The 27,334-nt window shown below is 52.7% G+C and overlaps 2 protein-coding genes and 1 pseudogene across 4 annotated transcripts in view; 2 read left to right on the top strand and 1 right to left on the bottom strand.

The window, feature by feature from the left end:
* The window catches only part of EDC3 (enhancer of mRNA decapping 3), a 78,267-nt gene extending 67,780 nt beyond the window's left edge, over positions 1 to 10,487 (top strand). For both annotated transcript variants that reach the window (XM_054565213.1, XM_054565223.1), the window contains exons 5-7: positions 3,579 to 3,732; positions 7,326 to 7,543; positions 9,243 to 10,487. In XM_054565213.1, coding sequence (XP_054421188.1) covers positions 3,579 to 3,732; positions 7,326 to 7,543; positions 9,243 to 9,577 — 707 coding nt within the window. In that variant the 3' untranslated portion in view covers positions 9,578 to 10,487. The remainder of the gene's footprint in view (positions 1 to 3,578; positions 3,733 to 7,325; positions 7,544 to 9,242) is intronic.
* LOC129064146 (transcription factor BTF3-like) lies at positions 1,258 to 1,900 on the top strand (annotated as a pseudogene).
* A 1,450-nt stretch (positions 10,488 to 11,937) lies between the features above and the next one.
* Positions 11,938 to 25,260, bottom strand: CLK3 (CDC like kinase 3). Of its 2 annotated transcripts, none has more exons than XM_054565204.1 (13): positions 25,241 to 25,260; positions 21,901 to 22,052; positions 20,996 to 21,212; positions 18,997 to 19,093; positions 18,653 to 18,719; positions 16,457 to 16,573; positions 15,572 to 15,738; positions 14,333 to 14,427; positions 14,119 to 14,248; positions 13,780 to 13,862; positions 13,291 to 13,370; positions 12,998 to 13,088; positions 11,938 to 12,389 (listed from the first exon to the last, which is right to left on the bottom strand). In XM_054565204.1, exons 2-13 carry the CDS (start codon positions 22,050 to 22,052, stop codon positions 12,213 to 12,215), a joined length of 1,473 nt encoding a protein of 490 aa, XP_054421179.1. In that variant the 5' UTR covers positions 25,241 to 25,260; the 3' UTR covers positions 11,938 to 12,212. The 2 variants fall into 2 exon arrangements, with proteins under 2 accessions (XP_054421179.1, XP_054421173.1); XM_054565198.1 differs by lacking the exon at positions 25,241 to 25,260 and adding an exon at positions 24,955 to 25,020.
* Positions 25,261 to 27,334: the final 2,074 nt, after the last annotated feature.

The raw sequence follows: 27,334 nt of genomic DNA, 5'->3' as shown, positions 1-27,334 counted from the left end.
GATTCTAAGACATTCTCTGCTTGTCACAAACTGACTATAATTACAGCTCCCTTCCTTGTTTCACCAACAGCTGTAAGATACATATTAAGAGAAACCCTTCCCACTGATGTTACTGTCTTGGTGCCAGAACAATACAGAGCCACCTTCCAAACCAAACATAATTAGGCTTGGCTCTTGTTCAGGCTTTGACAGCGTCATTGTTTGCAGTTTATTTTTTTAATAAAAAAAATAAATTGTTTGCAGTGTGTTCTTGGTTCTGTTCCTTTTGAGTTTTATTTTATTCCACTTGCCTGTTTCTGATAAGCCAGTCTGCCTGGTTGGACTTTGTGTGTGAATGTTGAAAAGAAACATTTTGTAGTGCTTGCACACTCCTCTCAGAGAAGCAATGCAGTACATTGGAGTTCTTGGCCTTGCAACAACTGATGGAGCCAACCCTGCCTTTGCCTTTCCCGATGCTACAAATAAGCCAGGTCCTTAGCAGTGTCTCCCATCCCACACACAGCCACACAGTTTCCGGCTGCCATGCGTAGCCAGCAAGTGGTGAGCCTCTTCTCCATGTACCGTGAGTTTCGTACCTTTAAGAACTGAGGAGAAAGGCAGCAGAAAGTGCTCGGCCTGCCCTCAGAGAGCCCTCAGAACGGGAGAGGGGCACCTGTACCCACAGCAGAAAATAAGTGTGATGGTCGGGTAGCAGGCCAAGGCTCACTGCCCTGAGCCGTTTCCAATCCAGCAGAAAGAGAACAAGTAGGTGCGGAAGTGCACAGACTTGAGGGTAAGCTCTCCCTTGCGTGACTGTGCAGGTAAAGAAGGTATTTGATGTGGGCAGGTGCGTGACTTGTCTGATAGGTTTAGGATTGTAAGTGGCTTAGGACTCCCAAGAATTCCTTCAGCGTTTTTATACTGTTATCAATGGTTCCTAATTAGTTCTGATAATATGTGCATGTCTGGAGCAGGTCATAAAAATGACTGTTTTAATCAGCTGTTGACATGTAAGGTTAGGCTGCACCCTCCAGTATTGGCACCTGGGTACATCAGTGACTGATGTTTCTGAAAGGGTGAGAGGAAGTAACACCCCTTATGGCACTGTTTGCTGTCTCTGCCCAGGGTAGAAGTAGGACTCAGGCAGGTAGTGGAGAGGCTCCATTAACCAAAAGGATAATGTTGATTTTGATGCTTGGGCGTTTTTTACTTTATTATCTTCATCACATTAAATTATTTCACCTGCCCTTGACATGATACAGACCTAGGTGCTTTAGGTTCATGTTTGTGCTTAGAATCCTGTTAAAATGTACAGCCATATCCTCTGGCTGCCATCTTATGTCCCCACGTGTGTGCTCTTATTCTCAGCTGGTCTGCTCAAGACCCCTGAGCACCAACCGTCCTTCCCCGTGCAGCCCCTTTTCCTCTCCATCAAGGTGGAAGAACCTATCATGATCCAGGAGCAACTTGCCAAACTGCAGGCACAAGTGCACATTGGTGGGAAAGGAACTGCTTGTAGAGAGGAGAAGGCAGTGCACCGAGCAGATACAGAAGATGATAAAAAAAACTTCAGTTCTCCTTACAGGAGTTAGGGGTAAACAATATCTCTGATACTGAAGAGATAAATATATTCACAAACCAAGGAACAGTGATCCACTTTAACAACCCTAAAGTTCAGGCATCTCTGGCAGTGAACACATGCATCATTACTGCCGTGCTGAGACACAGCAGCTGACGAAAATGCTACCTAGACTCTTAAAGCAGCCTCATGCAGACAGTCTGACTGGTTTAAGGAGACTGGCAAAGCTCTGCCCAGTCTGTGAATGGACAAGCTCTACTTGCTACCAGAGAGGAGGAAGAGGATGAAGTTCCAGATCTTACAGAGAATTGTGATGAGGCTTCCAAGGATGAAGCAAACTGAATTGAGTCAACCTGTGACAAAGGTAAACTTGAAGAAGATACTGGGAGCTGCTGCATTGCATTGTGAATGCCTTTTCAAATTTTGCACATGGGTCGGTGAAAAATCTAGATCTATAATATTTTTAAGCCCAAGCCCCTTAGCCACTGCAGCTCTTTTCAGTTTTTGCTCATACACAAGTCATACTTTGCAGCTAATTAAGCTGGAAAAGCCTGGGAATAAAGTTTGATACAAAAGTTAATAAAGTTCTTTGCCCAGTTACAAACAAACAAACAAACAAAAACCCGTGTATCAGGAGGACTGGATGCCTGATAGACCCTCAAGAAATATCTCCAGAAATTGTCAGTGAGAAATATAAGTTTTTCTACACACAGCTCTGGAACCAATAGAATGATGATGAACTTCCACCTTAGAGCTTGGTCAGACCGGAAATAACAAACACTAGGTTTGCATCACTTATATGTTTGAATACGTATTGAGAGCTCACATCCATTGACAAATACAAGTAAGACAAGTTGAGGAGGTGAGGGCCCAGAAATATAGGCTTATTTCCCTACTTTGAGGAGTTGAAAATCCAATGTAGATGGTGACACAGGCTCAAAAAAGATGTCTGATTTAGCCAGACAGAACTTGTGACATACAGTCCACAGTAACTTGCTAATGGGAATCCATGTCAGTCCATCAGCCAAATGGGGCTCTTGGGTAGGGCGTCTGCTCCCGGTAGCTTTTAGTGTTTGTAAGATGGCATTGGTTGTCGAGGCAAAAGCTGCTTATTGCAGATTTCGACTTGGCTGTTTCTTTCCTGTCCTGGTTTTCTGGGCCCTGAAATAACACATGGTGTGTTGATACTGATGCATAGATGTAATTCTGTAGACTCCTTCAAGTGTACAAGCTACTGCAGACTTGGGCCTTTTAAAGCCAAATACTTTCAGTGACTGATTTTCTCCAACCTTTATAGAGTTCTCTTCATTTATGGTGAATAAAATGATAAGATTCTTCTGAGTAGCTTAAAGTGAGCCATAGGTTACTCTCCACATACTCTTTCCCTGTGGTATGAGTATTGCATCATACTCACTCGAAATGGGCAGAAAAATGACAAATTATTGGAAAAAATAAGTTGCTAATTGCAATTTCCTAAGCAGAGAAAAAGGATAAGTAGAAGAGAGGAGGAGGAAGAAGTGGGGAGCAGATGGGATGAACAAGTTATCCTGCCCAGAAAGTGAACAGTGGGACCAGAGGGTTTGGGAGGGTTGTTAGGTTCTTGGGAAGGGATAAGGTTCTGCTTATAAGGAAATCCCACTGCTAAGATGGCATTTCTGCCACTTGGGACAAGCATGTTCTCTTCTGGTGTGGTCTGTAGGTTGCTCTTACTGAACACATGCTCTCTGCTCAACTTTTCTTGGTGGTACCAAATATATCTTGGTAGATTTAGCCTCCATGGTTAAAGCTTCACAACCCCGCTCTGTGGTCACCTGAACAAGCTGTTACTTAGTTTCCCCATCACTGCCTGAGCCCCTGGGGCTGCATAGCATGCCTCAGTCCGGCTGAGGCAGATAGGTCAGGGCAGGGTCATTCTCAAAGTTGTGGCTTTCATAGAATCCTGGATGGAGTACACCCATTCGTGGACCTGGTTTCCTGTAATCACTGCCCCTTTCTCTCCGTTCCTTCTTTTGAACTGCAGACTCTGGCCTGGTTGTCCCAAGTGTTTCCTATGAGCTACATAAAAAGCTGTTGTCTGTGGCCGAAAAGCATGGGTTGACTTTGGAGCGGAGACTGGAGATGACAGGTGTGTGTGCCAGTCAGATGGCACTGACTCTACTCGGAGGACCCAACAGGTAAATGCCTCTAGATCAGCAGGGGCTGAGTGTGGGTTGATGCTGCTCTGCCTGGCCCTGTCACAGTGCCTCACACAAGAGGAATTCATTGGACAGTTGCTTCTTGTGTGATGGAAACACCTTTATGAGGTCACCTTCCTGGATCCTGAAGGTTTTTGTTTGTTTCTCTAACCAATCTCCTGGAAGTCCTCATTCTTCTCCCAGCAAGCCACCCTTTGACCTTTTCTTTCCTGATAACAGTTGCTGACTGTCAAAGGCCTGCCTTCTAAGAACCTTCAGAGACCCGGCCTTTGGCACCTATCATTCCAGAGTCTGGGGTGCAGGTCAGTCCTGAGTTCCATAGCTGAGGGCCCCCAGAGCCACTCTGACAATTGGGTGGGAGAGCTGGAGTCTGGTACGTCCCCACCTGCCCTTTCGGGTCATGTAGCAGGAGCGGTGCTTCATTTTATTTGTGGACATTTACTGATACCATGTGCTAGCCTTGTGCTAGGACTAGGGATACAGGGAAGAATAAAACACTACTCCTGCCCTCCAGTAGCCTAATGAGGCCTCGGAAAAGTACCATGCTGTGGTAGAGGAAACAGAAGCTTCTTCAGCAAGCCACATTCTTTCTTCTCCAGGATGAAGAAGCTGGTCACCCTTCCTAGAACAGGGCATCCAGATTAAGTCATCTTGCAGGGCTATATGGAATGAACAGGGGCAGCAGGAAGCGGGGGAGTAGTCTAGATCTGGGAAGTAGTGTGTGCCAAGAGCATAGAGAGTTGAGAGCCCATGGCAGTGGTGGGGGCTGTAAGTCATTCTCTGTGGCTGGAAAGTAGGGTCTCGGTGCAGCTGAGCAGTAGGAAGCTGTGGAAGGGATTTCAGTAGGGCTGTGACATGATCTTACAAAGATGACTTTGGTTGAGTAGATTGAGTGGAGGCAAGACTGGGAGCACACTGTAACAGAAAACTGAGCAACCAGGGAAATAGGGATTAGAGAAGTGGAGATAGGTGATGGGTTTTTTTAAAGATAAATCAACAGGGCAAGGTCATTGAATGGATGGATGTGGGAGATGAGGGAAAATGGAGTGTCTTTGGTCACTGAACTTGAAGCTTTCAGCATGACACCTTGTCGGATAGTGATAACATTAACTGTGATAGGGAACGTGGGGAGGAGGAGCAGGTTTGGAGGAAATGGTGGGATCTTGTTTTGAATATGTTAAGAGGCATGTGAGATAGCCAAATAGACCATTAGCAGTCTGGATCTGAGGTTTACAAGAAGATCTGAGCAGAAGATAGAGACATGGAAGTCATCAGCTTCTAGGTGGTATAGAATAGATGAGATCCTGTAAAGAGACGATGTATAGGGAGGAGGGGCCTAGGATGGAATTCTGGGGAACATCAGCATTAAAGGCATAGTGAGGAGATGAGGAGCCTTCCAGAATGGCTGAGAAAGCAAGCCAGAGAGGTAAGAACACCAAGAGGATAGTGCTTCATAACCAAAGGAATAGTGTTTGAAGAATAAAGGAATGGTCAGCAATGGTACTGCTGAGAGATCAAACAAAGTTAGAGCTGACAGGCATCTGCTGGGTTTGTCAGTAAGAGGAGGACAGTGGCAGCCTTGTGGAGAGTGGTGTCTAAAGGGATCCCAGCTGGGTGTGAGGTTCCCCTTCTTGCTCCTCCATTCCCCTTGCCCTGAGGAGTTGTGGGTATGTTTACTCCTCCTTGCCCTTGATGTAGACTTGCTTCTCAACTGTGTGGGATTCCTGCCTTTCCTGTAACAGGGAAGAGCCAATGGAGGGCACTCCCTTACCCCTCTCCGCGCCCCCCCCCCACCCCCAGCCCAAAGGAAGGAATAAAGCCAGCTGCCTGCAGACAGAGCACCAGGCCCTTGGTCCTGGTAACTGCCACACCTCCCTGCCAAAGTGGCCATTGGGGCAGCTCTCAGAGTAAGTTCTTCCTGGTAGTATTTGAGGCCATTAAGTGGCTTCCCAGAAAGAGTAGTTTGGGGGCAGGATCTGAATGTCCCCACAAAGTCATATTCCTCTCAAGCCAGCTTCTTGGGATTGGCTGTCCCTGTGCCTGTCTGAACTCTTAGAAAGGCCATCTCCTGTCCTTTGCAGCAGCTGCTGGCTTTCCTTGAAAAAGATTACCACGTTAGTGGTCATTTTCACGTATGTCAAGGATCATGCAGTCACTCTGCTTTCACAACAGTGTTGAATTTGTTACTCGTAGCTTCACCTCGAAGGTAAGTAGTAGCCCAGGGTTTTAAAACAAGCCAGCTAAGACTAGAGCTGAAAGACTTGGCCCACATGATCCTGCCCAGACGTGGTGGACCAGGTCTCTGATCCAGATAGTTCTGTTTCAGGGCCTGTGCCGCTCTGTCCCCTTTTGTTGCGTGTGTGGGTGCCATGGTCTGCTTTGAACCCTCTCTGGAAACAGACATGGGTGAGTCATATGCCAGAATGCCGCTGCGTCTGTCTGAAGGGAGTACTCATCATATTTCCTTAAGATGCCGACATAGTGAGGGAAATGAATGATATTACCCCAAATTTATTTGAAGGACAGGGGTTTCCCCACTGGCTAGACAGCAGCTGTCATGTTCCTCCTTTTGGGAGACCAATAAGTGACTGTCACTGCTCTACCCCCAGCAGGGTCCTAAGCCTATTTCTTGCTGTATATTTCCCTCACCTTCATGCCCTGGGGCAGACTGTGTTGCCTGTGAGTCAGGCACAGCTCCAGGGTAACCCTCAAATCTTAATTTGTGACTTCCCTGAGACCAGAGAGGTCTCAACTTTGAATGGCAGGGAACCAAAAGTACCTGCATCAGGCAGTGGGTGTTCAAAACAACTGCCAGTCTGAGGGCCAGGAAGCCCAGCCAGCTGCCTCTTCTGTGACCAGTACTATAGTAGTACCAACATCCAGGGGGCACTTTTTGTGCTGGGTCCTGTTCTCAGCGCTGTACATCTATTAATCCACATAGCATCCTGGGAAGTAGGGCCTATCAGTATCTGTAGCACTGCCCTTATTAAAGCTTACTGGGAGCTCAGTAAAGAGAACTTGAACTGGTGACTGATTAAGGATGATTCAGAACTATCCTGTTTGGTACTTGCTGTGGGTTTCTTAGGAGTTTAGCCAGAGTAATCCTAGAAAAGGTGAGCCTTGAGCTGGATCTCAAAGAAAAGGTGGGCTTTCTGGGCAGGGGCATAGTTTGAGCAGAAGCAAGAAAGAGCTGTAACAGTGCAGGAGAGAATGAGACCAGACTCAGGGGAGCAGGCATGTGGGGGAAGAAAGCAAAGAGGGTTGCAGAAATGGAAAAGCCTCTCTGTTACAAAGAGTTTGGCTCTAATAGGTTCACACTGTGAGGACAGTAAATGTTCTTGGTCAGAAAACAGTGTTCTGTGGAATAAGATTTGGGTAATCTACCTAGTGAGAAGACCAAGCAGGTGAAGTATGGGACACCCTCTAGACCTGTCCTACAATGGGTTTTGGCTCCTCTGGAACCTGGGACTATCAGGAACTCTGAAAGCAACAGGTGCGAAGCACTCACTTGGTTTGGGATGCGAGGAATTGCCAGGTCTGCAACTGAGAATGCTTCTTTACCTCTGTTCCAGGTTGAATCCCAAAAATGTTCACCAGAGGCCTACCGTGGCTTTGCTATGCGGTCCCCATGTGAAGGGGGCTCAGGGTATCAGCTGTGGAAGGCATCTAGCCAACCATGATGTCCAGGTCATCCTCTTCCTGCCCAACTTTGTCAAGATGCTAGAGTCCATCACCAATGAGCTGTCTCTCTTCAGCAAGACCCAAGGCCAACAAGTGTCTAGTCTCAAAGGTGAGTATTTGCATAGGGGCTGGGCTCAGGCTGCCTCCCTCCTCAGTAGTTTGATGGTCTGGTGGTGCCACCCAGTGGTGACAGGTAGAAAAGCATCATGAGTATAACGTGTTCTGCTTGTGCAAATGGGAAGTCCTTTGGTGTTGACTTGCCTACTTTGCATCCCTTCACCCCCACTGTCCCATACTCAGATGGAGAGCTGGGGACTCATTTATTCATTTCACAAATATTTATGGAAGAGGCACTGTTCCCAACACTAGGGATAGGACAGTAGATTCCGCCCCGCGCCCCCGGCCCTTAAATCCATGCTTCCATGAATCTTAACATTCTGGTTAGGACAGATGAAGATACTGTAACATTTAAGTTACATTTGAAGATAAGTAACATTTAGTTAACATAGGTCAGATGGTAGTGTTATGGAAACAGATAAAGCAGGAAAGAGAGAAGAGAGTGTTGGAGGGTTAAGTGAGGAATAGCAGACTTAAACATTTCAGGGTCACGTTGTAAAGGGCCTGTGGATCACTTTAAGGGCTTGAACTTTTTGAATCATTTTGAATATAGAGTGTACAGATTGGATGAAGGGGATGAGAGAACGAAAAGTTAAGGATGTCTCCAAAGTCTTTGGCCTAAGTAACTGGAAGGATGGGGTACCACCACTGAGAGGAAGACTTGGAAGAAGAGCAGAAGCTCAGTTAGAGGTGTTGCTGGATATGCAAGTGGAAATGTGGATTGATATGTAGATGAACATGGAGTTAAGTGAAGGGATCCACTTGAGTTACACATGTGTATGTGGTGTTTAAAGTCATTATGAGCCTGCATAAGATATCTCCTAGGAAGAGAGAGTAGTTAGAGAAGTTGTTAGACTGTTTAGAAGTCAGAGAATCAGAGAGCAGCTAAGGAGACAGGGATGGAGTGGTCAGTGAAGGAGAAGGAAAACCAGGACAGGCAAGTACCTGAAAGGCAAGTCAGCAGGATAGGTCTAGGTTAAGTTCAAATGATGAGTTAGAATTGACCACTGGATTTAGCAGTATGGAAGAGCAGTTTCAAGTGGAGTAATGGGGGTAAAATATGATTGGAGTGGGTTTTAGTGAGAACAGGGGAGAAGTGGAGAGAACATATATGGTCCAGAGAAAGGGTTTTTCCAGGGGTCAGATGGTGAATTGGGGCCAGAGCCTGAGCCAGAACTTCAGTTTCCTCTCTCTTAGGCCAGGTACCTGTAGCTACGTATACCCTGGGACTCTGTCCTAAGTAAGGAAGCTGTGGGTCTGTCATTGAGAAATAGCATTACTTTAGGCTGAGAGCTGGGAAGGGGGCCTGGTATGGGTTGTCCTCTTGAAATCTGTAACATGATGCCCACCTCAGGCAGTACTTTCTCTGACTGCCCCAAAGGCTTTCTGTCCCAGCTGTGGCAGGAGGCAAAAAACCTGAGGATGCCAACCCTGAGGTTTGGTCTGAATTTTTTATATTCTCAGTTTAACCTTCGCCTGGGCCAGAGTTACATATGCTTACACTGTCCCATAGGCCCGGTTAGAGCAGAGAAGCCTTTTAAAATGCCTGGGAGAAGTGATAGGTTCCCTCCGCATTCTTAAGGCTGGGCTGTAAGGAGGACCTGTTTCCATGAGGGGGCCACCTGGATTCTGTTCCCAGCCTGGGTCCTACGCTTAGAGGGATTATTAGATGACACTCTTTCCACTTGCAGATCTGCCCACTAGCCCCGTGGATCTGGTGATCAACTGTCTGGATTGTCCCGAGAACGCCTTCCTACGGGATCAGCCCTGGTACAAGGCGGCTGTGGCCTGGGCCAACCAGAACCGGGCACCAGTACTCAGCATAGATCCTCCTGTGCATGAAGTTGAACAGGGCATCGATGCCAAGTGGTCACTGGCTCTGGGTCTGCCTCTGCCACTGGGAGAGCATGCAGGCCGCGTCTACTTGTGCGACATTGGCATTCCCCAGCAGGTATTCCAGGAGGTGGGGATCAACTACCACTCACCGTTTGGCTGCAAGTTTGTCATCCCGCTGCACTCTGCCTAGAGGGGCTCTGGGCAGGCTGGACCCTGTAGTCCCCTGCTGCTCCTAACACTGAACTTGACAACGAACGCCTTAAGGATGTGAAGCTTCATGGACCGTGTTCAATTTTGTCTCTTATGGGTTTCTTTCTTTTGTGAGAGAACAAATCATATTTAAAGCTGACCTGTCACCTGCCCTTCTCCAGAAAACACTTTCCCACTGGATGTGTGAGGCAGGTGGCAGGCTGAGTGCTCAGTGGCTCCAGGCATCTCTACACTCGACCCCCTGCGTGGGGTTTTGTTTACAGACGTAGGCAGCTCACAAACTGTGTTTCAGGTTTACAGCCACTGGGCCTGGGCAAGCACCTTGCAGAGTGGGATAGGGCCTGTTTGAGGGCCTGCCTGTACTTGCTATTTCAGTGCTGGTGGCTTTGTCTCCCCTCCTCTGATCACACACACACCTGGCTGTGCTGCAGCTGTCCACTAGAGGGCAGACTTGCACTCCCCATTTCATTTTGAGGGCTGTGGGCCTCCCGCGAGCCCCGCCACAAGTTGATTTGTAGGCTTTGTCCCTTTTTCCTGAGCTGATCCAAATTTTATTTTTCTTCCTGGGATTTTCTCCCCAGGGCCCTTCCTCCCTTCTGCAGCACTCTGAGAGGCAGGGAAGGGTGTGGCATTGGGATGGTTTTACTGCACTGGGATTTTACATTGTATTTGTCTTCAGCCCAGGTAGTATGAGGTTATGTTACTGTAGAGCCACAGTGCCCATCTTGCCAGCAGTGCCCCCCAACCCCCGTACCCTCTCTAGCTGGGGGCTGAGCATTTTCTTAGTCTGGGACCAGACCCCTCAGGGTGCAGCTTTAATGTTCAGTATTGGGGAGGCTGGGGGGCCTGGTGCTGAGCCACAAAAGGCTTCCTGGTGCTTTTGTCCTATGCCACCACGCCCCCCCCGCCCCCCCGCCCCCCGCCTGCACATACATACCCACACTATCTTGTTTTCTCGGCCCTTCTCCTGAAATTGTCCTCTGTAGCTGTCATCCCAGACCAGGGTGCACATCCCTCCCTTTGAGCCCTTTCTGGTTGTCCACTCTACATGAGTAGGCCTGGGGCCAACGCCCTATTTCAGAGATGCCAAAATGAGGCTAGTTCTGGATGAACTGGCTGGTAGGGCTCAGCCGTAGGAACATGCTGCTGCTCAGCTTTAAGGCACTAAGCAAGCCCCTGGACTTTTGTCGTCTTAGGCCCTGGGAGCTGATAGAACAGAAGCCATGCCCTGGAGTTCCTGACAGCTGCCCTTACAGAAGACTTGTGATCTAAAGCCTTTCTCAGGTCTCCAGGCTTCCTTCTGCTCTGTGCCTACTCAGTCGGGTTAAGGGGGTGAGTGGGAAGGCTCACCAAGGGTTTGCGGACACAGGGCTGCTTATCACTTTCCTTACAGGAGTATAGCCAGGAACAAAGGAGGCAGGGCAGAGAGGGCTGGTCCCTCTTCCTCCCATCCTCCCTCAAGTGTTAAATTGTCTCCAGCAGTGGGAGGAGGTCAGAGACAGTCAGCCCTGTGCTACGCATCCTCCCTGAGTGTCTGCTCACTCTCAGGACCCAGCAGCTCCCAGGATGGGGCCCTCTCTTTAGGGGCAGGGCTATAGTCTGAGGAGTGCTGGATTCCAGGCATTTTAGTGAGCAACCAGTCAACAGGTTCTTTGGCTGCCTGTTTAATGTGCTTTAGGTTCCTTGATTGGGTACAGTGGAGAACAAGCTAGAAGAACCCTGGCCCAAAAGACTACTCACTCCAGTTAAGTTGAAGTGGCACTGGAGGTGAGGTGGGGGGTGGGGGGTGATGGCTTTCAGGGACTACTGGGAATTTGTGCCCAAGTTCTTTTTCCTTCCCTGGTGGCAGTACAGCCTCCTTGTTCCCTTAGCCTGGGCCTTCCCCAGTGGTACTATAGATAAGCATGATTCCTCTGTCGTTCGCTTTTTTCAGAGGCATCCTGCCTGCCATGCCCAGTCTCTGAGGGGCCCCAGTCATGTGGTCAAGATCACTCATGCAGCTCTTGGGGAACCAAAAACCAGCACTAAAATAAAGCTGAATGACAGAGTCCTGTCTCTGGTGAATTCTGCTCTGTAGGCTGCAGGGAACTGCCTCCTCAGACCTAGGAGCCAAACTTAACTTGTGCTTAAAAGGACTTGAACAGTTAAAACCAGATGCTGCCTGGTAAGCCACCAGTGGGGTCTTCCCCCTACATTCCTAAGAGCTGAGAGGTACAAAGAGGCCAGAATGGGGTGGTTCCAGCTTCTGGTCGGTGCCTGGCCCAGTTCACACTCTGCTCTCCACAAGCTGAACTGCTAAGAAAGACTTTATTAATAAGATAGGGAAGGGAGAAGGCAAGGAGCTTGGAGACACACTGGTACCAGGGATTACAAACAGTAAGAAACACTTTATTATAACTTTACAACATATAAATAGCTTGGGTCAAATCTGTGCTTTCCGGCAGCTGGGCATTGCATCTCTGCCCCTGCAGGCACCTGCCTTTCTTCACATTGCACTGTTCGTTGGGTGGCTCTGGCCCTGAGGCCCGGTGGTTACAGAGGTTGGAGAAAGGGGGCCAGGCAGCCCAGTCCCACTCTCCATCTCCATCTCCTCCTCGCGCAGTGGCCTGTGCCTGTCATCTGCTGGGGTTGCGGCTGGTGTGGAAGGACCGCTCTTCAGGGGTCAGGCCAGCAAAGAAAGGGTGCAGCAGGGCTTCTGCCAGTGTGATGCGCTGGGCAGGGTCAAACTCTAACATCCTCCGCATCAGGTCAAACAGCTGCACGTGCTCTGTCGAGTCTTGGAGCATGTAACTCTGCTCAGGGACACAAGGTGCCTCAGTGTAATGGCAGGGGCGTGGGAAGCCTTGCATGGCTTCAAGAGGCAGTGATACCTCCTCTGGGCAAGTAGTGAGGACTACTTCTGCCCTCTTGGACAGTGAGCGGCAACTTTCTTTTCATGCCTGTTGAGCACTTTGCTCTGAATGTGTCAAGACTACTGGGTGTCTTGTTGGTTTGGTGCTTCTGCCAGCACATGCAAAGTCCTGACAGGTAGAAATCATGTCTGCAAAATTCACTGTCCCAGCAACAAATGCAGTTGACAGCCGCTTCCTGGCCACATCTATGTCTTCCCTCCCCCTTGGTTCTGGCTAGTTCTTCCCAAAACAGAGAGAAGGGAGGGGGGGAGGAAGCAGCGGGGTCTCTGATCCTGGTGTTCCCCAATTATATTCATGGTCACCCTGTTGGGCATGGGTGGGGCTGAGGGCCCCTCTGGAAGAAGCCCCACTGCCAGTACCCAGCAGCCTTGGGTGCAGCCTCCAATAGGGCCAAGCAAGGGACAGACCTCGCCTGTCTCTGCTGTATGTGTGCCCAGTGCCTGGGGTCTCCTTGGCATGAATTGAGCTGGGGGAAGCCAGAAACTGACCTTCAGAGGTTTGCAGTTCTCCTTCACATATCGGCCATCAGAGCTGTTCTCATCCCAAACCAGTCCCCCTTTGTAGAAATATTTCTGCTTCCTGAAAAGGAAGGAAGTGGTCAAGGTTGGGGGCGGTGGTGGACAGAGAGAGCAGCAGCCTGGGCAGCAGGTTGGTCAGGCCACGTGGAGGCGCATGCAGGGAAGGCTGCTATGAGCCTGGAGGAGCCATAGGGTATTACACAGAGACTGGTATCTTGACCCATAGCCAAAGATGGGAAAGGCCTATGGGCCAGGGTGCTTACCTGGTGCGGTGGATCATGTGAGATGGGATGGGCCCTAGGATTTTCTCCATCATCACCAAATGCTCGCGGTTTTCGTGGGTCTGTGGAAGGTCGGGGCAGAGCAAGTAGGGGTCAGCCTCAGCCCCTCAGGGAGGATAAGGGACAAAGTAAGTGCTTTCCCAGCCTCTCTGACCTTCTGGTAGCTTGCCACCCTTTGCCAGGATAAGGCCACATTTCTTACATTCTCCCTGCAATGTTACATGCCTCAGCCCATCTTCACACCCTCCAGCTGTGTCCCTTGTCTCAAATGCTCAATCCTCCAGCCCCAGTCCTCCGCCCTTGGTGGCTGAGCTTCAGACTCCTGACTTCCCCTTCCCGTGAGCTGCTGCCAGAGTGAATCTCACAACATGCTGACTGGCAGGCCTTGGAGGGTCTTCCTGCACCAGGCCACTGTGGCCTGCCCGAGTGTGAGCACTCAAGGTAGCAGGGCAATGCGGGAGGGGCCTTTACCTGGAAGAGTGTGAAGCCCCGGTAGTACTCGAACAGAATGCAGCCAATGCTCCAGACGTCACAGGGCTGTGCCCAGCCCAGCTCTGAAGGTCAAAGAAAAAGAGACTGAGGTCCAGCTCTGGGTCACAGGGCAGCTGCCACACTGGTTGGCAGGACTTGCCCAAACCCCAGCACAAGTCCCTTTCTCAGCCAGGTCAGGTTGGCAACCACAGTGACTCATGGTAGTGGCCCCGGGTGGCACACAAGCACAGGGCTGCCTCTGTTCATTCCTTCCCACCCTCCCCCCGCCTTCAAGCAGTAGCCCAGTTTATTTGGGTTGGGGACCACATGACTACTCACCAAGGATCACCTCAGGTGGGCGGTAATGACGGGTGGCCACAATGGTCGTGTGATGCTCATGGTCAAAGGTAGCACTGCCAAAGTCAGCCACTCGGATGCTGGTGTTCTTCACTGACTTCTCCTCACAGCTCTGAGAGGCAAGGAAAGAGCCAAGTCAGGAATCTCTCCAGTGAGTAGTAACCCAGCAGGACATCGCCCTCTCCCCAAGTGGTACCTTATGTTCATTGTAGAGGGTTTCAAACTCAGAATTCACAAACAGGATATTCTCTGGCTTTAAGTCTGTGTGGGTCAGTTGGTTCTCATGTAGAACTGGAGAGGCAGGAGGGGAGGAAAGCAGACCCTCAGAGCCTGGGATTCTTCTCTGGGCCAGACCCATCCTCCAAAGCAAGAGACCCTCACCCCATGGCCCTGCAGTGGGCGGGGGAGGGGGGGCAGATGCAGTTCTGTCCCTGCACTGGCTTCCCTCTCAGAGGTTCTCTGTGCCTAGGGCCTTGGAGGCTTTGAGAGCATTAGAAGATGGGGTGGGAGAGACGTGCGATTCAGAACACCTCCTTCCACCTCTGCAGGGGTCAGGCCTCCTCAGCCTGGTCTCTCACCAAAGTGGCAGCATCAGCCTTGGGGTGGTTCCCTCTCCCCAGCATCAGCAACATCATTTGTGGGGCCCAGGGCACAATGAAAATGCAGGTCCCCTTACTCAAAACGTATTAAGTGTCAAGCTGGTGACAAAAGAACATTAAACCAAGCAGAGGGCCACCCCTGAAGCCAGCCCTGCCTCCCCTCATCCCTTGCCCTAAGAAGGGAGATCTGCCTTTCGCCTCCAGTCCCTGTCCCACCAATAGTGGTGCCCTTCCACTCCCACTTCCAGGCTCCCACCTGGCACTCATGACCCTCACGGCAGCGTGGTCCGCCACTCTGCAGAGCTGGCCCTCCTTCACCGGAGCGTCAGTACAGGCCAGGCTCCAGGCCATCACTGAGCAGCTCGCTGTGCTTGGAGTGCTCGTCAATGCCCCCTCTGTCTACACAACCCTGCGCTAGGTTCATCTGTCGTCCAAGGAGCCTTGCTGTCCTGCTCTAGCCACCACCAATCCTGCAGAGTGTGCTAATACGCTCTTAAAGGCTGGCAGGCAGAGGGTGTCTTGTGTTGACTGGAGTTGCTGGTGGGAGCCCCCAGGTCACCTGGACCTTCTCATCCTTTGCAGGAAAGTGGGAACAGAATTCATAGCTAGAAAAATTCTAGAGCAGTTTTTTTTCTTCCTGAGTGCATACAGGCAGAGGCTGGCTCAGAAGGCCCCTGGAGGAGACGGTAGCGCCTCTGCCAGCAGATTCATACCCAAAGGGCTTGCAGTCAGAGGGGCCCTGGTATGTCTCAGGTTCAGGAGAATGGTTGGCAATGTGCAAGTGATTTTCCCATCACGTATATGGCCACCCCATGCTCTACGAGGTGGGCACTCACATCTAAGGGCGTGGCAGAGCTGGTAGGCCATGTGCCGGACGTGTGGTAGGGGATAAGGCTGGAAGTTATTCTCTTTCAGGAACTCAAAGGTATTCTTGCCCAGGAGTTCAAAGGCGATGCACATGTGACCATGGAAGTTGAACCAGTCAGACATCAAGACACACAAGCTGGGGAAGAAGGATGGATAGGGCTCAGGCTCTGTGCTGAGGGCCTGGCTGCCCACGCTTCTCTCAGATGAAACTAGTCCCTCCCAGGCCCTTGTGTTACACCACGATGCAGACACATATGAAGAAGGAGAATCAGTTAACAGCAAGAGTACATCTCCCAGCCACCACCCAGATTAGCTCTCAGCAAGGATTAAAGTTCCCACTGTGAAGGGGTGGAGTGGAGGGCATTCTGGTTCAAGTCTCCAGCCTCCCCTACTTAAGATATGGGCATAACCCCGGCATTTCCAAGAAAGATGGAATGATGCCAGGACACGCGGCAGGACTAGCAGTACCTTTTGCAACTCCCAGTGGAGATTCCTAAGTCTGTGTGCCAAAGGCAGCTCTCCTTCGGGTGTGACTATGTGCGCCCCAAACAGCTTTCAGTTTATATCTTTTCTAATGCCCACTATACCCAGTCGGGCCCCCAATCCACTAAAGCAGGGCTGGGAGAACTCAGAACTGGTCGTGGTGGAACCTGGACTGAAGTCCAAAGGCTCCTTCCAGCAAACCTCAATCGCCCATGTCCCCTGGCTCCAGTGAATGGAAAAGGCACAGCGCCAACCAAGTGAGAGGATACTACTGCTCAGCCCCAGGGGGTCCCAGCTGTTTGGACTAGAAAGGAAGCTGTCCCCTTTTCTTTCTAGTGAAAACTTTCCTCCCATTCACTGCTGACACTCACAACTTGTTCTCTTTGTCCTTCTCCTTGATTTTTTTGAGAACATTGATTTCTAGTCGGGCAGCCTCCCGGTACTTGCCCACATTGCGGATGATCTTCAGGGCAACCTGAGACTTCCCTCTGGCACCGAGGAAGAAAGCAGAGGTTCTCATGAGAAGCTGCCCAGCCCTTCCCCACCCTCCACCCCATCCCAGCAACTCTTGGCCAACACCACCCAGGACTGCAGGAATAGGGTCTACCCTGAGGAGAGCAGGTGCCTTACACCCAGCCTGTCCCATGCAACATCAGACCTCTACCCTTGTAACAGCAAGGTCCCATGGCACCTGTGCCAGCCTTAGGCTTTTATGGTCTCAGCTATCTGCCAGCTCCAGGGAAGACTGGGCAGAGGAGGAGAGGCACATCTCACTGACACACACTAGCCTCAGACTTCACTCAGTAAGTACCCAACCTGTAGGCCAGTACTAATCCCTGACCCTTGCAGGACTGTCCCACACAGAACCCTCTTGTGTCACCTCTTAACCTTCCCGAGCATGCCTGCAAGTCTGGGCAAATGGTTCTCCCTAAAAAAGGGTAGGGGCTCCAGGACGGAGTGAAGGCCTGGCAAGAGGGGAAGGGTGCCAAGAGTAGGGGCCTCTCCAAGGAGGCCAAGGGCTGCTCTCTTTACCACACCCCCTCCAGCCCAACCTGCTACCTACCAGCCACAGCATTTATCCCTGCTGTGCCCAAGGAAAGGCTCACAGGCCCCAGGGCAGAGGCATCTTCTAGAGAATACCCTGCTTTTCTCTCCCTATCCCATTTTCTCAGACTTTCAGGACAAGAAAGGAGCTCAGAAGAAAGATTACCAGCCTCCTCCTAGATAAGAGACCCCCTCAGCACAGGACTCATCATTCCCACAGGCAGCCACCAGGTTTGGAAGGCTCTGAGCGTGGAGACCCTTTTACTGAGCTGAATTCTGCTCGTCACAACAAACCCACTGGCCAACTCCCTTTGGATCCTAGCCCTGTGCCTGCCCCTTAGTGGCTCCACAGACTACCTTTCCCTCTAGCTACTCAGTGGCACAGCCCAGGGAGCTTAGCTGCCCCCATGTGCCACAGCTCTCAGATCTGCCACATATCTCTCCGGTTACAGTCTACATATCCCTATGCTCACGGGTCCCAACCCTAACCTCTTGGGTCCAAGGGGTGTTTAAGTGGGAACTGGGAGCCTGGGGAGACTTCCTATCAGTCACCATCACTACTTTACCTTGGGGCTCCATGGCCACCTAGACTGCTTGACCTAACAGCACTCTCCAAGCACCTCTCTGCACGTGGGAGCACTGCACACAGTGGGGCCCAGCCCCATCACAACGGCCAGGGGATATGGGCAAACCCTGGGCATGTTCCTTCATCTATAAGTTAGTGGAAGAGTCACGTGTGGGCAGCACGTGGCTCAACTGAGACAGTCAGTACAAGAACTGTGTAGCTAAACCCCCAAACCAATGAGAGGGCCATTAAGGCTGGGAGGCAGTGGCTCCCACAAGATGGCCTTCCAGCCTGAAACGAAGGAGGCCAGGGTTCTGTTCTTGAGAAAGGGCAAGGGGACCAAAGTATTCCACTGTTCAGCCTGGGAAAGCAGGGTGCCCCCAGTAGCACTCCAACACACACAGGTGTGCCCCTGCTCCGCCTGAGCACACTGTAAGGGGCCCACAGTGAACCCTAGCCGCGTTGGAGAAGGCAGCAGACTGCTCGGTGAGAAAGTGGTCTCTCAACAGGGGCCTTCATGGCCATTCAGACCAACCTCTAGGGGGTTGTGGCTCATACTTAGGCTGGGCTCAGCAGTACTCTCTACCCCCATCACAGGCCATGGCTCTGGCCCTGGCCCTGGCCCTAAAAGTCATCACAAGAAGCAGTTCAAGGCTACAGAGGAGCCAGAGCCTTGGCTCTGTTCTGATATCCTCCACCACCACCACCACCACCACCACAAACCCAGGGAAGTGAGGAAATTAGGGCAGGCCATTCACTGGCCAGCGGTTCTTAGGGAGGCACGCCACATGCTTGTGGAATCCTAGCAGTTTCTCCCTATTTCACGGGATCAGCAACACCCCAACACGTGCAAGTCAGAACACTTTTGGTGCTTCCCTTCGGAAAGAAAAAAAGTCAAGCTCCAATTGCTACTACCTACAAGAACCTCAGGCTAGCCCTTCCCAGAAAGCTCGCTCACCTGGCATGGTCCAAGCACTCCACCACCTTGCCAAAGGTACCTTCGCCCAGGTTCCCCACAATCTCATCTAGGAGAGAAAAGAAGCAGGGCATGAGGATATGGAGGGCAGAGGGTTGGCAGCTCCTGCAAGTTCACAGCATTCAAATTCTCAAAAACAAAAAAGGTTTCTCTCTCACTGCTACACTCTTAAAAACAGAAGTTGCTAAGCGTTTGTGTCATTCAGGCAATTACTGGTGGCCCCGCTAAGGCACCACGCGCACTAGAGGCCCCTCCGGGCAGGAGAGGTCTGGTCTAACAAGGGGGTAGAAAGTAGAGAGGTAAAGTTTTACGAAAGGTGGCTGTACATCGCTCTTGGAGCCAATCGCCGATCCGGCACACCAGGTGGCCCTCCTTGTCATCTTCCACACTCCGGCTGCTGCGCTTACTGCTCTGTTGGCTTCTCTGCATGCACCGCCCCCCGAAACGCCATCCGACCAATCGCATGGTAGGCGGTTCCGATTGACAGATTGAGGTGTCAGTCAAAGGCAGAGGTGGAGACGGTGAGGAGCCGGTGGGTTGGTTGGTTGGATGGTTGGATTTTCCAGATCCCAGCATTTCATAAGGCACACAGCATATATAACGATAGGGATATTGCAAGGGACACGTCAAGACACAAACTGACTTCAAAAACAGAAAAAGTAAAAACAGCTACAGGTATGTAAAGAAAACTCGGACATTATCTAAGAGAAGGGCGCCGCAAGTGCTCAGAAAGACGACCAGCCTCTGCTGCTCAGGGACTGGGCCATGAGGAGAACCACAGCCCTGACACCCTTCTCCAATGAGTGTCCCCCTCCCCGGCCCTCCCAGTACACTTCTGCCAGGGTGAAGACGCAATGAAAACGGCGCACACATGTGGCTGTCCCAGCCTGGGTCCGATCATCAGAATAGTCAAGAGGCTTCATTCTGGCTTCAACTGCAGAACGCCCAGCCTGTTTTCACCTGCCTCTGTTCTGCCCAAGCAGCCCTACACATACCCAACAGCTGTCACTCAGACACAAGCTGCTACTGGCCCCCAGACAGCATCTGTGGCCAGACTTAACATCACCACCAGAAAGGGCCTTCCATCAGCAGCCTTTGTGCCACCGCCTCAGCAGAGAAGGAGACCAGAATTCTCTGAGCTGGTCAACCGCAAGGCCTCCTACCACAATGGCCCAGACGCCAAAAGCCAGTTCCTGCCCTGGCCCTGGCCCCCATGGGCCAGGCCCATCCTGAGCCTCATTACAACAGAGAGCACCAAAAGAGAAGCAGAGCCACAGACCTGCACTGCCCCCCTGTGGCAGGGTGCAGCAGTGCGCAGAAAGACCACCACACAATGATGGGTGCCCACGGTCAACCTGCAACCTAAAGTCACTCAAAGAAGTCACCAGAGAGTTCAGCAGAGAAGATGCCTGGCCTCTCCACTGGTTCTACTCCTCCTCCTCAGGGGCCTCATGGCTAGCGAGAGGGAGTGAGGGAGGGAAGAGGGATGGGGAAAAGACAGCACTTAACCTTAGAGATACACAACCAATTTTCCTTCCCAGAAGTATGAGTGCTTTGTGGGCTGTGGTCTCAGTAGAGAGCTATGTAACCTTGCAAGCTAGGAACACCGCCAGGCTCTGTTCTTGGCATGTGGCCTGCAACTGGACAAGTCCCGGGGCTGTAGTCCTTTCTGTCATTTCTTTACATGTCCCATCACATAGGCAGCTCATCTCTCGTCTTGACTGCCCCTCATGCAAAGAGGCGAGGCTGAAGAGGGCCTGGCTGGAGGTCAGAAGGGATGCATCCAGTCTGAGCTGACTGACAGGAAGGCCCTCCCCTACGCGTGGGCAGTCCAGCCTCCAGGCCTTTGGGGAGGGGTATGGAGGTTGAGACTGCAGAAGTGGGTGCAATCCACACCCGTTAGAGCACTCAGCTATGTGTGGAGGGAATCTTTAGGTGGGAAAAACCAGGCCAGATAGCTCTAGACCACATGCCAGCAACTCTGTTAGGATCCCTAAGATATGTCCCTGGCCACCAGCACCATGCAGCCTGTGCCTAGCTCAGTGTGGAGATACAGACAGGCTGGGAGCCAGCCAGCGCCGGAACCAGAGCCCCTGCAGTTGACGCTGGCAATGGGCCAGAAGATAAGAGAAGCCAGGTTCTTTGCTTAGCCCTGTACCTAAACCAGACAACACACACACACACACGCACACGCACGCACATGCACGCACACCAAATGCACGTGCGCAGGGCTAGCAGTACTCACCCAGACCAGCCAACCTGAGAGAAGGCAACAAAGAGATGAGGCCTTGAAGCCCCAGCCAGCGCACTCTGGCCACCACTCACCGAGGAGGCGCTGCTACAAGACCTGGTGCGGCGTTTGTGGCAGTGGTGGGCATGTTTGCGGGTCCGGTATGGCTCCCTGTCCCGTGACCGCCGACGATGATGGGAACGTGAAGATCCATAGCAGTCCTCTCCAAAGGATGGGCTCCGCTCTTCACACCGGTATGTGTCACTGTCGCGGCGCTCCCGGTATCGCCTCTGGTAGGGCAGGCGGTCATGGCTGCCAAGAAGGGAGTGGGGACGCTGATCAGATAGGCCCTTCCTCCCATCAGCCAGGTTCCTGCTACCAAGCAAGAAGCATCTGGTGAGGCCCCTGCAAAGGGCTCACAAGGGTAGCTTGTTGGAGCAGAGGCACACGGACTGGGGGAAGCAGGGAACAAGGAGTGTGTGTGTGTGAAGTCCTACCTTCAGAACCTGGGCTACTGACAGCATCCCTGGAGTGCCACAGGACACAAAACCCTTGGGGAAGGTGATCATGATGGAGGGCCTTCAAGGGTTCCAATGCCTTGGAGTTCCCTGTGGCCTGCTGAGGTGGTAATTTTGGTTTGGGGCTGAAACAGACCAGGGACCAACCTCTGGAAAGAACTAAGGCTATGTTTCTAATGCCCACTGAGGAAGCCTCAGAGGTTAGCAGGGGAGATACTGACCTAGAAAATGGAGAGTGTGTTAGGAAAAGAAAGACTCAAGAACAGAGAAAGAAGGGGTGCCAAGGATAGAAGCAAACACTGAGGCCAGGGAACGCAGGTGAGATCAGGAGAGGAACCCAAAGAGGAAAGGGCAATGATCTAGTGCAGTCATGCAGAGGCATCAGTCACCTGAAAGAGCCTAGGGTTGCCACAAGTCTCCAGACTGTCTCTCTAGCCCAGCTGAGGGAAGGAGCCCTTCCTCCTGACCCAGTTCCCTCTCACCTTCTGGACCGAGATCTCCGGGGTGGAGGCTCCCTTCGGGATGGGTATCGCAGTCTCCCTTCATGCTCCCGACTATAAGATCTCCTTCTCTTCCATCGGTAGCTCAGGTATGGGTCTGGCTCAGGGGAGCGGTATCGCTTACAGTGATGCATCTAGGCCACGAGAAATGGACAGCTCTGCTAAACATGCAGCCAGCCACCTCCAGCCACCTGGTTGCCTGAGCAGCCTAGGCACTGAAGAAGAGGCCCATTGTTCTGTTTGGGGGCAGCCCCTCCCAGGGGTTTAAGAAGTGAAGAACTCTGAGGTCACAGTGGTCAAAGAGCAAACAATAGGCAACACCCTCTTCTGCCAGAGAACAAACATCTGCCTCCTCAGCACAGCCTCATTGGCCTCAAGGCCGGGCTGAAGAGCCCAGCAAGCCAGGACAGGTGCCGAGGCTGAACGCAGGGAGGAGCTGGTGAGCACCGCCATCACAGGACCCAGGAGAAAGGGGAGCCAAGACCCAGTCCAAGACCCAGGAGAAAGGGGAGCCTCTTGTGCTTAATTCCCTCCTGCCTGCCTATGGGGTCCAATGAAGCACTTGCTCTGTCAAGCCAGAGGCCAGAGTCAGATGGCTGCTGGCAGGTCACCAAGATGCAGGAGCCAAGGGTGAAAGCCCTGAACTCGACCTGGCTCAATGGAGCAAGGACCACCAGCTGTGTGAAGAGCTACAGGCAGAAACAAGGCCAGCTCTTGGAGAAAAAGGTGTACAGGGTCTCACAATCATTCCCTAGCCCACCCGAGGGTCTGGCCAGCCCTTGTTAGGATCAGAGCATCCAGTAAAGATGCTAAGGTCAGAGCATCCAAGTGTGTTGCCTGACACCCATTTAGCACCTTCAGGCCACTTTTGGTGCAAGGTTAGGCAGTGCTTCACCTCTATCCAACAGTACCATTATTGTCCTCTCTCCTCCATCCTCTGTTCCAGCACCTTTCTCCTGTGCCCATCTCAGGATGGCATGTTCGGGGAGGCATGCTAAAAAGGCTCACCTCACTATCCCGGTTTAGCAGGGACTTATGTCCACTATGGGAAATTGCTAGGTTGGATCAGCCACCAGCTGAGAAAGGTGGCTACGTGAGGCCATCTCCCTGTTCCACCCACAACCAAAACCCTGACATTGCTTGCCTCCATTAGGAGGCTGGGCCAGAGGCCATGGCCACTCCCAACCCTCCATTTGGACAGAGTCAACCTTCAGTGGTGATCAGTCTCGCTTGTGCGCCAATGGAGGGCCTGAACCCACAACCCAGGCAGGTGCCCTGACTGGAGATCAAACCAGCGACCTTTTGCTTTTTGGGACAATGCCCAACCAAGTGAGCCACACTGGTAAGGGCTGTTGTTCTGTTTGATGATCAGCTGACTAATGTTTCACTGTTTTCCTGCAATTACCCTGGGTCAGGTGCCCAAGCTATGAAATGACGGCAATATCTCACATCTCACTAAGTGACCCAGAAGATGCTCCAGTGGCCAGGATAGAGGCCCTGCCCATCCTCACTGGGCAGACAAAGTACCAGAGCTGGAGGACATGGTCTAATCCACACCAGACCAAAGACCTTCTCCTGGGACCAAGAAGATCCTAACGTCAACACATGTTCACTTAGAGGAAAAAGCACAGCCTCAGAGTCAGATAGATGTCAATCTTAATCCTGACACTGCCGCTTCCAGCTGTGTGCCTTTAGGCAAGTTATTAAACTACTCTGACCTTCATCTTCCTCATGCAACGAGGGGACAGTGTAATCTCTTATGGGGTTCTGTGAGGATTACATGATGTCATTCCTTTCCTAACATGCCTGGGCCATGCCTTTAGGTCAAATGCCTAAGTCTGTGCCCACAAGAAGTACTGAAGGCAGCCCTTTATTAACATTAAAAAGGTTCCAAGTAACATGTGGGTCTGTGTTACACAAGCTAAGGACATTTTTTATAAGTCTATTCCAAGGGACCATGGCAGGGGAGAGCTCTGGTTAGAAAACCCTGACCAAAATCCCAGGGCTGGCCTTGTGACCAAACAACTCTGGGCCTTGTTACCATTTACCACACCTGGAAGATGCAGGCAACACCTCTCAGCCCACTTCGCAAAGGAGATGACAAGCTATAAAATACCACACACAAGACAATCACAGAAGAAATAACCTTTCCTTCAACACATTACAGGTGAAGTATTGGGACTACCTGATACCCCCTCATTATATTCCTAGCCACGGCTTTAGGGCCCATTTCAATTATTATTCTCCGAGACCCCAACAAACGGGTTGCTGAAAGAAGGTAAGGGCCACTACTATGCTCCAGAAGGCTCTGCTCTACACAATGAAAAAGGTAACGTGAAGGAAACCAGGCAGAGGATGCCAGCTTTTGTCTGAGCACAGACCTAGTCGGCTTCTCATTTGCCGCTCCTGGCCAGAGAACTGGGCTGACAAGAGGTGCCAGCCAGGCCAGCGGCTGCCCTCTCGATCCCAGGCACCGCAGCGCCCCATGGTTATTTTTGGCTGACGCTGCTCCACGACTGCAATCTCAAACCTGCCACCTTGCAAGCCGCCACCATCGGGTGAAACTCTCCTCCTTTTCAAGGGCATAGAGGAGGGAAGCTGGAAGACCGCCAACTCCACCTCAACGGGGGCCTTGGCTCAGTCAACTCCCACCCCAGCTCCCTACCAGAGTACCCGCACCCGGAACTAAAGTACGTAGACTCTCGGGCCGGGAGCAGCCCAGGCACTTGTACTGTCAGCTTGGCCTGGCCCCTCCCCCAGGCTGGAGCGGCTCCATCATCACAACAAAACACGCCGGGGCCTGCGGCCCTCGCTCGCGGCCCTTCCTGACGCCCCAGGTCCCAGAGCTCTCAAGATCCGTCCCCCACTTAACCGCCGCCAATGGCGGCGAGGGGAAGACGGGTGGGGGAGGGTGTGCAAGGGGGAACGCCAGCCTGGGTCGGAATCAAACTCTTAAGCCGCGAGGGGAGGAGTCGTCAGCGGACCAAGCCTCGAGACAGGAGTAAGGGAGGGATCTGAAGGCCCCTCCAGACTAACCTCGGTATCACCCGACCCCATTCCGTTTCAGCCCTGGACAGTTGCAGGGCTGAAACCACGCCCTTGCAGGGACCTCGGAGGCCGTTCAAGCTCGGACTCTCGACATCGCGGGATCGAGAGATCGGGGTCTCCGCTGACCACCCCCCGGGGGAGAAGCGGCGGGTCAGAGGTGAGAGGTCGGAGCCGCGGTCTGCGGTGGGCCGAGGAGGAGAAAGAAAGGGAGCAGGCAGACAACACCCTAGGAGCTCAGGAACTCGCACCCGGCACCTCCACCCCGCCCCCTCACCTCCGCCGCCGCGGGCCCGGGACCACACTCACCGTCTCCCAGGCTCCGGCTGCGGCTAGGCCCCACTTCCCGCTCCGTGCGCCTCTTCCGCTTCCGGCTCCAGCCTCCGCCCGCGGAGGCCCCGCCCCTCACGTGACGCACTGTCCCAGCTTGGTGGCTTGGCCGCTCTAGCTCCCAACTCAAAGGCCCTGGAGGACCCGTCTTCTCCTACCCTGTCGGTGGGGCGTCTGCCCAGACAGGCTTCCGGAGAGCCGAGGGGTCGTCCCCGGCCCGCCCTCCGCCGTGTCGCGATGCACGTAGGCCCTGGAGACGCAACAGGGAAGCCCTCCCCGGCCAGCGGGCGGCGGGAGCCGAAAGGTGGAACCACGACCTGGCTGGAGGGCTCGGCCTGCTCTGCCGCCCCGACCCTGACGGCGCCCGCCAATAGCTTCCTGCGCGAGGGGAGGAGGGCATTGTTGCGTCGTCGCCTCAGAGAAGAACCAGCGAGCCCCGGGGCTCGAAAAGGCGGTCGCGATTCCCGCTTCCGTGAAAGAAGTAAACGAGACTACATTCTCTTTTGGGGGTGGGGGTGAAGGCATTGGCGGCACGCCCAGTGCCCGTGGGCACGCCGAGCAGTTTGTGGAGAGACGCCCAGGAGCCTCGGGGGCGTGGCCGCTGGGGAAGGGGGCTCTGCTTTTCCTTGAGCACCACTGCAAGAGTACAGCTTTGTTTCTCAGTTAATAGACCCGCGCCCTGCCGCGGTCATGCCCCACTGGCGATTTCTCGGAGTCACTCGACAATCCCTGGATCAACAAAACCCTACCACCCATTGTCTCATGGTTGGCCGGGGTGGGATAACTAGGCCCCATTTTCAAGAGAAAACCCGAGGTCCGGCCCTATGGGAGACCTAGCGGTTTGTGAATGTGCACAGCCCCGGGCTCCCGCTGAATTTAGCCAAGAAGAGGGGAGGTCTCCCTAATTGCCCGTAGTGGGAGGGGCAGAGCATCCCTCCAGGCCGCGCAGCCCGGGTTTCTCCGGCTCCGCCCACGCCACGCCCCCTCTCTAGTGAGGGCTTTGGCACGCCCCTGACTCGAAGCTTAGTCTCCAGGGCCCAGCCGGCGCTTTTCGAGCGGAGATATCCACTACAGAGTTGCATTAGTCTCTCTAGTCCTAGGTGTCCGGCTCCTCCTCAAACTAAGGTCTGACGGCGTAACTTGAGAAGATCCCCGAATCTGTTAGCTCCACCATCTCCACCCCAAGCAAAAAACTGAAGCTAAGTAAAAACGGGATGCATTAAGGCATCTTCAAGACCGGCTCCTAGTCCCCTGCCAACCAGATGCACCCGGCCCCCAATATAGAGATTCCGGAGCGTCTTCAAGCGTGAAGAGGATGACGGAGCCCAGCTGTCCCCGCCCCCTTTTATTATGCTGCCTTAGGGGCCAGAGATTGAGTTGCCATTCTTGTCCCGACGCAAGGCTTCGCTTGCGGCCGCGGCCACACCAACCGAGTTTCATCTCAGGGTTTCATCCACCCAGGCGAGGCTGGAAGACTCTGTGATGTCCCCTCCCCGCACCGCTTCGTGTTGCCACAGTTGCAGCGGCTCCTGGAAGCCACGGCCCCGTCAGTGGCCGAGCGCGGAGGTCCGGCCCCTAAAGCCAGGTCCTAAGTGCTAAGTCGGATCTATCTTCCCACCAGCCTCCCCACCATCGAGAACCCAGGAGTCCTTGCCTCCCAGTAACAAAGCAGCTCTCTCTTTTTCTGAAGTAGAATAGGACCCATCTCCCTCGCCAGAATCTGCGGTGCCTGAGCTTCTTCCATTAGTGCTTCATCTATTGTGTCTTCATTCCTAAAAGAACTCACACATACAAGAAAGACTGGTAGGAAACCTCGGGATTCTGAAATGAGTGTACCTGCAGGAGACGCTGGTGCCAGGCCTGCAGGGCCAGGATGGAAACGGGGGAGTCTCCCTGGAGGCAGCTGAGACCCTTACCCAGGCTCAGGACGCAACCTTCCTGCAGGAGTGGCTGTTGATGCTCACCCAGGTGGGTCAAGCAGCTGGCAGCGTCAGCCCCACAGGAAAAACCAAGGCACCACTTGAGCCAGGCTGTGCCCACC

This window comes from Pteronotus mesoamericanus, unplaced genomic scaffold, assembly GCF_021234165.1.
Source record: "Pteronotus mesoamericanus isolate MK-2021 breed Mesoamerican mustached bat unplaced genomic scaffold, CSHL_Meso_final contig_100, whole genome shotgun sequence".
NCBI classification, from domain to species: Eukaryota; Metazoa; Chordata; class Mammalia; order Chiroptera; family Mormoopidae; genus Pteronotus; species Pteronotus mesoamericanus.
This window is presented reverse-complemented; position numbering and strand designations above follow the sequence as displayed.